We start from the raw sequence: 10,201 nt of genomic DNA, 5'->3' as shown, positions 1-10,201 counted from the left end.
CTAAGTACTGATTTATACTATAAACTGCATTTAATAATGTAAACGGTCCATGATTTGTACTTTAGAAATGTGGCATCCTTTCCCTTTTTATATACAGCAGCTGTCTAGTTGATATCCACTTTAATACTGCCTTCAACTGACTTGATATCAAGTTTTTTCCCTCAACTGTAAATTATTTTGCTGTTTTAAACACCTAGTAAACTTAAACCAGATTGCATTCACAGCTGACAGCCCCTGTAACAACATCTATGTGAAATTTAGATGACTCTTTCTGCAGTTTTTGCACAAATAATTACAGGAGGAGCATATAGGACTCATAGCCACCAGCAATTTACTGAAATCTGTTAATGATTATTGTTATTATTGTTGTGCATTGTTTTTCATTTCTTTTAACATCTGCATTGCATTTCTGTCAGCAGACATTCATATCCATTTAATGTTAAAGCTTTTATGTGCTTGGTCACCATCTGTTTTTCATAATTATGCAATTATATTTTGTTCTTTATTAACTGAAAAAACTTTGAGCTAAAATGTACTTTAACTATATAAAAAATGTCCCCAGTTGTTTGGATTCTATAGTTTTACCATAAACAGCATAATGAACTTCATGTGACACACTTTTGTCAACTATAAATTAAGCAAAATTATTGGGTTTTCTATGGCACACCATCTATGAATTATTTTTGAGGTGTTTAAACCTTTATTTCTATTATTTTTCTTTAATATAAAGCTGATGAAATGTCTGCGTAGTAAACTGTGTTAAAATGGACTCCCAAAGACTATCGATGGTCCAACAAAGGGTCCAGACATTAGCAATTTTTAAAGTTCTTAAAAAGTTGTTTTTGTTTGTTTTATTTAACACAATATAAGCTATCGGAAATCCCATTTCGTCATCATCACTATTCAACAATTAACCTTGGCTACAATTAAAGTTCCACTAGTAATAATAAACCTATAAATGTAAAACAGCCCATCCATAACAAATAAATAAACAAAATAAATAGAAATAACATATGTATATACACATACACGTGTGCATACATATTTCAAAGTTTCCTTGAGGAAGATGCTGAAACAGAAGTTGCCGACAATGCATCCATCAACATGTAAGTGTGTAAATATTTGAGAGTGCTACACAAGTACCAGTCAAGTCTGCACCTCTCTTTCCAACAGCTTTATGGTGTGGCTCATCAGCCTTATTGCTCTGTAGTTACTACAGGTCTGAAGATTACGTTTGTTGAAAATTGGTACCAGTACACATCTTCTCCATTCCTCAGGCATCCTTTTAGTCTCCATCATTGTGTTAAATAATCTGGTTAAAAAGTCCACTGTCCTCTCTCCTGGACTTCTCCATACCTGCACAGGTATATCACTAGGTCCAACCACTTCTCCACTCTTCATCCTTTCCATAGCGGCACTGAAATGAGAGAATATAAACAAAAAATCGATCCAATACCAGTACCACCGTTGGTATCAATACTATGGATATTTGGATTGTTTGTTTTTGATATTTGGATTCTACCCACTCTATTCTCTCTCTCTCTCTCTCTCTCTCTCTCTCTCTCTCTCTCTCTGATTTCATTCATTCATGAGCTCCTCATAGTATTCTTACCATCTTCTCAGCATAGTCTCTTCCCTCTTTAATACATTTCCATCTCTGTCCTTAATCACTCTAATCTGCTGCACATCCTTTCAGCCTGATGTACATGATTTAGACTTTTACTTTAAAACTGTGTCATAACTTGGGTTGTAACCAGAACTTACCTTTAACTTTATGATGCCATTCAAGCTGTTGCATTCTGCATTTACCCAATGTTTAGTTACATTACTTGGGAGGGTCATGTGAGATTAAGTGGACAGCTACAACGTGGTGTTAAAAGGAATTTTCCATGATGACATAGATTTCTCCACTAAAGCATAATTCATGCATTAGCCTTTCCTTTTTCATTTGCCGCCTCTCTCTTTGGGCATAGCCTCCCAGTACAGCTGTCTGGATACACACAATTACACACATGGTCCTCTCTCCATTAACTTTGATATGACTCTAGCCATCTCACAAGCTCACTCTTGGACTGAGGGCAAAAAACATAGTATTGCTGTAATGACAATGATAATCCTTAAAATTTAAAGTAATATTATAATTATTTATTTATTTTATTTTATGTTTTTGCTTGTTTGTTTTTATTAATAAGGTTTCCGGTTTGTTTTCCGCTTTCTTCCCAGACATTTATTTTGAAAGTTCGTACCGGATGTAGTGCGTGCAGCTGCGGACCATCGACTGCAGCGAGAGGAAGCGAACCGTGAGGCAGCAGGACTGGAGCAAACCCAGCAGTCTCAGCCTCATGCTTCGTCCTGGGCACTTCTCCTCCTGTCCGCTGTCGAAAACACCGTAGCAATATTTATTTACTTTTCCTTCATATTATTCAGTAACTAAAACAAAGGCAACAGCAAACAAAAACAAAAAAAACGGGGCGAAGACGGGGGCCGAGACATGGAGCTTTACTGCCTGGAGTCGGACCTAGCCGTGAGAGCCCAGCCTGACCTAAACATCCTCTGTGATGACAGAGTGTTGCAGAGTTTATTAACAATCGAGGACAGATTTTTACCTCAGTGTTCGTATTTTCAGCGGGTCCAGAAGGATATTCAGCCTTATATGAGACGAATGGTTGCAGGCTGGATGCATGAGGTTTGTGGGCATTTTATGCACTCGCGGGGCTAACCTAACCGCTTTAGCTAATTTTCAGTTTTTTGATTTGTCTTGTTTTGTTTTTGCACACTTACGAGTTATTTCTGGCTCGTTTTAGCTCATGGAAAGTTGTCATGGATGTTAACCTGTTTGACAATTGAATAAGAATGACTCACCAAAGGCGTGGGAGAGTCGGAAATTCCACCACGAAGAAAATTCGGCTTCAAAGAAAACAGCCTAGCTGCATATTTACATTGGTTAAAAGCTTCAAAGTTTGTGCTTTCTGATAATTAGTAAGCTCAGGCGACAGGGGGGGACTTATTCTTAATTTACATAATCGAAAACTCGAAAATTTCCCCTTGGAGTAATTATTATTAATTTTTTAAAAGTGACTCAGGCTCGGGGCAAGGCAGGCAGCATGAATGCTAAGCCACTTTCATTTTTTCAGCTCAAGAAAATAAGTTGATTTTGGTAAAGTTCTTTCACAAAAACTGTCGGAAAGTGTTTGAAGAAAACATGTGGATATTTTGCACACTTTATAAAACTTTTGGGTGGTTTATTTTATTTTATTTTTATTTTTTGATGAGTGAGGCAAGCCCCAACAAGGAAGAGAGACTGAATGGCGATGTGGGGGTTTTGCAGAACGAGTTGCTGTTGAACTAATTTGTTTCTGCCCTGCTCTGACTTTGCAGCCTTTCATGCAGGAAAAAAAGACGTGAAAACCAGTCATTTAACCTTTAACCCGAAAACAGTACTATTTATAGCAGAATTAATAGCCACCAAAACCTGTTTTATATACAAATATATTCCTCTTTTTTTCTTTCTCTGTTTTGTTATTGTAGTTTTTTTTTTTTTTTTTGTTTTTTTTGGGTGTTTTGGCATAGTTTTACCTAATATATGTGTCTCCTGTTTAAACTTTTCCAGGTGTGTGAAGAGGAGAAGAGCAATGAAGACGTCTTTCCTTTAGCTATTAATTATTTGGACAGATTTTTAACAGTGATGCCCACAAGAAAGAGTTACTTGCAGCTTCTGGGAGCTGTGTGCATGTTTCTGGCCTCCAAGCTAAAGGACTGCAGGCCCATATCAGCAGAGAAACTTTGCATGTACACAGATAATTCATTCTCACCACGGGAACTGCTGGTAAGAGCAACAGTCCCATCCATTCATCCATCCAAACATTCACTCACTCACTCATGGGAGCATGAAGATGTCGTGTCACGTTTTTTCGATGACTTTATGATGCTAATGGCTGAATTGGTTTCACAGGAAGTTTCCTATTTTCCTTGTAAGTGGAGCACAATACAGCCACATCCTTTCTTTGGATCCATGTGGCCTGAAGAGACGCATGATGCCATCTAGTGGCAGTTATGCAGTTTAGGATATGGATATCATGAGGAAGCCTGCATTTCTAGTACATATTGAGTATTTCATGCTATTAAAAACCAAACCTCCAAGCTCAAGTATTATTTTCTTACTATCATACGATTTACTACACAACCGTTAACCCAGGGATGCTTTTAAAGGCAACTTTTGGCACCATGTTGGCAGTTTAAAAGTCCCTTTAAGATAAATTTCTCTGTTAATCATTTGTTGTGTAAGAAAGATCTTTAAAAAAAAATTAAGGATAAATAACCCACCCAACACTTATCTCCATTTATTTAGCCTCCTCTTGAGCTTTTGATACTATTACATCGTCATCATCAGCAAAACAGTTTGTTTCTCACTTGCAGATGATCACGATGCTGAATTTTTATTAATATCATAGAGCTAATTTTTTAATCCAGTTTATGTTAATTTCAGGCTCCCCTAGGTGGCTTTTTGTGACTGGAAACATTTGGCTTAGAACAGGGGTGTCAAACATAAGGCCCGGGGACCAGAATTGGCCAGCAGAGGCTCTCAATCCGGCCCATTAGAAGGCTTTGGAGCAAATGAAGGACGGCATGTATTTTCATAAGTTTTACAGCTTTCTTTCCATAGCCATTCATACTACACCAAAGTAACGAAGTAATAAACACTTAAATGTCAGAAAAGTTATTTTCTTTACTAAATGTTCCTAATTTTACACATTTATTTCTTAGGATTAAAGCCCAAAGAGTTGTGCTGACTTATTTTTCTTATATTTAAATATTAAATATTAAACTTCTTTATGCTGACAGAAGGTGGAATTTCACAGATTAAAGCAGGCCACGATGTAAAATGAGTTTGGGACCGCTGGTCTATGACTTCTACAAGCAAACAAACGTTAGCTTCTGCCCTAAAAAATGTCTTGTTGGAAGTTTCCATTAAAAAAGAAATTGTCTTAAACAACTAAAAGAGTTGCAGATTTTATTTAACCACTTCAGTGCCAGAGTAATTTACATGTTGCAGTAAGATCTGCCAAACTGCTGCCCAGGCTCTCTATGGCTACTTCCACACTAGCCCGGATAGATTTGAAACCGCTCCGCGTTCACACTAGCGTTTTCAGTCGTTTTCACAGAGTTGTGCGTCCGCATTGAAACGGCCGAAAATGCTTGGGTTCCAGTACTGTGCAAGAAGATTTGACCTGCCTCATTTCTGTCTGCCGCTTATTTATTTTCTGGCTCTTTGAAACGTCGCGGCAAAATGTTGAGGAAAAGCACCGAGTTTTTTAAATGGACTAACAATGAGGTGGAGTTGTTGCTACGAGTAACACAAAAGTAAAAGTTGCAAAAGCGCGTGAGAAATAAAGAATTTGAAGAAAAGCTATCTGGAGCATGTACAGACTGATTAATCTTTAATAGGGCTGTCAAAATTGAGAGCAAACAAAACAACTGCTGTATAATGCCCTCCGCTAACTTAGTTTAATTGGTCACATGACTGAATCATATGACTAACATGCATCATCATTTTAGAAAGTCTTTGTTTTTGCTGCCTGCACTGCAACGCGAAAGCACCGTTTTCAAATGTATGCGTTTTCGTGAGCGCTTTCAAAACGCTGCGTTTTCCATGAGTGAAAACGTCTCAGTGTGGACGGGAGGCCAGAACGGAGAGAAAACGATGCGTTTTCGAGTGAAAACGCATTAGTGTGGACGTAGCCTATGGGTCCTCCTGCTCGGCTGCAGCTGTTTAGGGAAATGACATCCATCCGATTTGATGCTCCATATTGTTGTAAGGCTCCATATTCCTGGATATCCTCACAGGATGCAGAGAGCAGGCAGCAGGAGCCTCTGGAAAATTATTGTAGCTCCTCACTCTTACAGTAAATGTGCTACCCCTGCTGGTGGCAGTTTGCCTGTAAGAGAGAAGTTTAACAATGATAGCGGGTGGTATTTTTCATCAGGACAGATGTCCTGGAAGTGATCATACCAGTGGCAAACCTATCCCCTATTCATCTCACAATCATCTATCTACATTGAGGCTAAAATCGTGGCTCAAGAGTTGGGCGTTCACCTTGTAATCGGAAGGTTGCCGGTTCGAGCCGCGGCTTGGACAGTCTCGGTCGTTGTGTCCTTGGGCAAGACACTTCACCCGTTGCCTACTGGTGGTGGTCAGAGGACCCGGTGCCAGTGTCCGGCAGCCTCGCCTCTGTCAGTGCGCCCCAGGGTGGGCTGTGGCTACAATGTAGCTTGCCATCACCAGTGTGTGAATGTGATGTGGTGACTGGATGTGTAAAGTGCTTTGGGGTCCTTAGGGACTAGTAAAGCACTATAAAATACAGAGCATTTACCTTTTTTTTTTTTTTTTTTTAAATAGGGTGAAGAGAAACTGGTTCTGTACAGGAAACCCACGTAAATGGGATTGACGGGTGACATTTTAGATGACAGAAAAGCATTTCGGGGTGGGGGGACTGTCCCCGCTGAGCGTTGGGGTTTCGGTGTGTACTACGGTTACTTTTTGTGTGACACAGAGGAAGTGAGAAATTAGAATCAGCTGTGTTCATTCAGCGTTAAAAGGGCATTAAAGAAAACTTCTCTCATGAGAAATATGAGTAGTTTTAATCCCTTTTAATTTCTTGCTGTTGATTGCAGTGATTTCTAACACACTCCAGTTAACCTTTCTCATATTTTTCTACCCATAAATGAAGAAAACCAAACAATGACGCCGTTATCGCAAAGGTTTTCACATGGTTAACAGAATGGACCTCATGTTCCCACAGAAATTTATTGGTATCACCTTAAGTTAAGTTCAGCCCAGCTTGCCTCATATCAGGCTTATCTGATATAAGTCACACCACCTTCTTAGGAAGTGCATATCAGTTTTCTTTATCCAGTCGCCTAGACACCAGTGAAAATCCAGTGTTAGCCTCACCTGTGACATTTACTGCCAAAGTGTTAGTCTTTGTCTGTTCTAGTTATGATTTTCAGACCACCTCTTTATGTAAACACAACTTCTCTTGTCTCAGACTTTGTTTGCTCGATTTAACACTTCAAAGTAAGTTCCTACAGACCAATATGTGCATTATCAGACCCCCTAGCTTGCTTTTTTTGGGAGTTAGATTTCACAGTGGTGCCACTGGAGGCTTACTCTCTACTGGCACGTGCCGGGGTGCCAGTGCAGCACACATTTTGATAGATTTAAGAACGGAACGGTACACAGTGTTATTCAACGGAGGTTGAGTCGTTTTCACAACTGTAAAATCAAAGCGCGATGATCGCGACCTTGAATCATCTGTGAATTTCTTTTAGTTAGTGGGTTTTACATGGTGCCGTCACTTTTTGGCATCTTATTCTGTTGAAATGTTGAGTTATTTCTAGATTAAAGGGGTGGGAAATGGTAGATTTTTTTAGATGTTACCACCAGTGCCAGACGTGGTGGCACTGCACTGCTTTTTTGAAAAAAATGTTTAAAATTCTTTTAAAGCCAAAGATAAGCATGTTATGAACTAAAAACTGACCTTTATGTAGCTCATTTTGATTCTATAGGGGAGCAAAACAAGTGATTCAGATTTGATAGGTGTCACCACCTGCCTCGTCTTTTTAATCGTGCCTCAGTAAAACTGCACTATGCTGCACTTCTGTCTCACCTGCCTTCCCTTCGACATGTTCCCACTTATCGTCTGCAGGTACAATTCTTTCAGAAGTGCTTGGAGCAAAGTTTAGACATGAATCTGTTACTGAATGAAAGTGTATTGATGCTAGTGTTTAGCTATTCATAAAAGCGTTACAACAGTACTTCCCCTTTAGAGTGCCTATATCAATAACTCCATTTACAGGGATAGTTCGCCACACCCTTGGATTATTTTCTCCAAATTGACAGTTATTTTAAATGGCACACCTGTGCAACTTTAAATAAAAGCTCAGGTGCAGTTTGGACCCTAAACAAATAAAAAAGCAACACATGTAAGCGTTTTTTCAATGAATGGCTTCTGGAGGAACACGCACACAATCACAGCTCAGAAGAACTAAAGTGAATTCGATTTATTTTAAGGCAGCAGTGCGATGCTTTGCTCTTTTAGGACTTCTGTTTTTCTTAAAAAGAAACAGTGGCAGGTAGAAATGGCTACAGCAACCACATTTCAGTCTCTAAATTTCTCTCGTGTGGGAGGTTAGAGAAAGTGTTATTGATTGTGTTGAAAACTTGATCATAACTAATTGTTTGTCTGAGTAAATTTTAATGTTGAAGTCTACATTTGATGTCTCTGCTAAATAATATTTAAAAAATATAGTAAATTGGTTGGTTTTGAATGCAATGAGTTAAGAGTAACAGGAAATTAAATAATGCAGTGTGTGCAGTCTTCTTGCTCTTGCAAAGCCTTGCTGTATAAAGAGTGATCTCTGTGCGGCTGCCTGTGCAGCGCTAGCTCATTGTAGAGCTGTGTTTGAGGCTTATGACAGGAAGGAAGGGGCTAGCTGTCTCATTGGCAGGGCCTCTAAGCAGGGCAAGGCTTGTCACATGCCGGCGATATGAACACAAAAGATGCAAGGAATGAGAAAGGCATGCAGATAATAAGATACAGTGAGGATAGATAAAATGAAGAAATGTTGCTCTTCTTACAGAGCCATTTCCTCTGGGAATGGAGGCAGACTAAGATCGTTTTCACGGGCGATACAGACGTGGCAGCATGCCATTTAACCCCCTGACACACACTTTTTTTTTTTTTTTTTAACCCTCATCCTTGTGCTTTAGGACTGGGAACTGGTTGTGCTGGGGAAGTTGAAGTGGAACATGGCCTCCGTCATCCCCAATGATTTTGTAGAGCACATCATACGAAGGCTGCCCCTCCCCACAGAAAAGGTGGTGATGGTTCGCAAGCACACACAGACGTTCATCGCCCTCTGCGCCACAGGTAATGCGGGTACCTGTTGTTTTATGTGTTTGTTTTTTTTTGTTTTTTTTTTAAATTTGTTATTATTTTTTTAATCCTTCATCTGCTCAGTTTCGTGCTTTTTAAAAAAATGTTTACTCAGACATCCACCAGAATATTCCCACACACGCAAACATTCCCCCATCGTGAGTCATCTGTGACCTCTTTCTTCTCTGCTGGCTGCCTTATCCACTTTCTACTCTTTCCACAGCCTGTAGTGAGTTTTTTTTTTGTCTTCACAGCTGCTAAAAGCTACTCAAAGTGGTCATACACATTTCTCTTCTAAGTGCCTGGGAAAACTCCTATCAGTGCTGTGTTTAGATTAGCCACATACACGGGTAATGATAGCAATCCTATCACACACTCTGTGCTGAGTGACTCAGGTGCAGCTGAATTTTTCTGCGGTACTCCCCTTTCATTGTTTGTTGACAGAGAGACTTCCAGGTTTAAAAAGTCAGGGCAGCGATCCAGTGATCTTCCTTCCTCCTCCCATCGCCACCTTGTGTCCAAAATAAACTCTGGAAAAAGCTTACATGTCCCCCTCAGGCCTCTCCTTAGGTGAATTTTCAAGGCATTCCTTTGCCTAAACTTGGAATCCCTCTAATATTTTCATATCCTGGACAGAAATACTACTGCAGGATCACCTAATGCACATAATATACAGGAAACCTGTCTCACAAGGCTGCTTTTCTTCTGCTACCTCCTTTCCTCTTTTCTAGCTAATTCAATGAAGGAAATAAAACAAAGGGAGGTCACTTTGGTGGATTGAATTCCTCATAAACGTCAGTGCGGTCATATCTGGCTATTAAGCACTTATTTACTAGAGTAAGTTATTGGAATCAGAGGCTCCTTCAGCGAGTTTCATGCCCTGATTTTTTTTATATATATATATAAAAATCAGGGCATGAAACTCGCTGAAGGAGCCTCTGATTCCAATAACTTACTCTAGTAAATAAGTATATATGGGTGTGTTTCAGTGGTCACTTCTGCTATTCATAAGCAGCTGCTTATATCCAAGCACAAAGCAGCCGCAGTGGAAAAAAAAAAGAGGCCTGCTGTGGTTGTGCAGTAATGTAAATGTTTGGAGTTTTATATGGAGTTGAGATGTTATTATTATATTGGAGGAGCTCCTCCTATGGACAGCTGGCCCCTGGAGGAGAAGATGGGTGTAGCACAGCTGGCTAAAAGCTATCAGGCCACTGGGACTGGTTTACATTGGCTTTTCTCTATGGGCCTTAAAGAAAGGGGCTCCC

General features: G+C 39.7%; 1 protein-coding gene across 1 annotated transcript in view; it reads left to right on the top strand.

Moving 5' to 3' along the window:
- Positions 1 to 2,258: 2,258 nt before the first annotated feature.
- LOC102294243 (G1/S-specific cyclin-D2) overlaps positions 2,259 to 10,201 on the top strand; it is a 15,108-nt gene continuing 7,165 nt past the window's right edge. The window contains exons 1-3 of the mRNA XM_005923583.3: positions 2,259 to 2,686; positions 3,611 to 3,826; positions 8,771 to 8,930. Coding sequence (XP_005923645.1) covers positions 2,492 to 2,686; positions 3,611 to 3,826; positions 8,771 to 8,930 — 571 coding nt within the window. The 5' untranslated portion in view covers positions 2,259 to 2,491. The remainder of the gene's footprint in view (positions 2,687 to 3,610; positions 3,827 to 8,770; positions 8,931 to 10,201) is intronic.

This window comes from Haplochromis burtoni, unplaced genomic scaffold, assembly GCF_018398535.1.
Source record: "Haplochromis burtoni strain Fernald_Lab_line unplaced genomic scaffold, NCSU_Asbu1 Contig_49, whole genome shotgun sequence".
NCBI classification, from domain to species: Eukaryota; Metazoa; Chordata; class Actinopteri; order Cichliformes; family Cichlidae; genus Haplochromis; species Haplochromis burtoni.
Note: the sequence above shows the minus strand (reverse complement) of the source record. Positions and strands in the feature narration are given on the sequence as shown.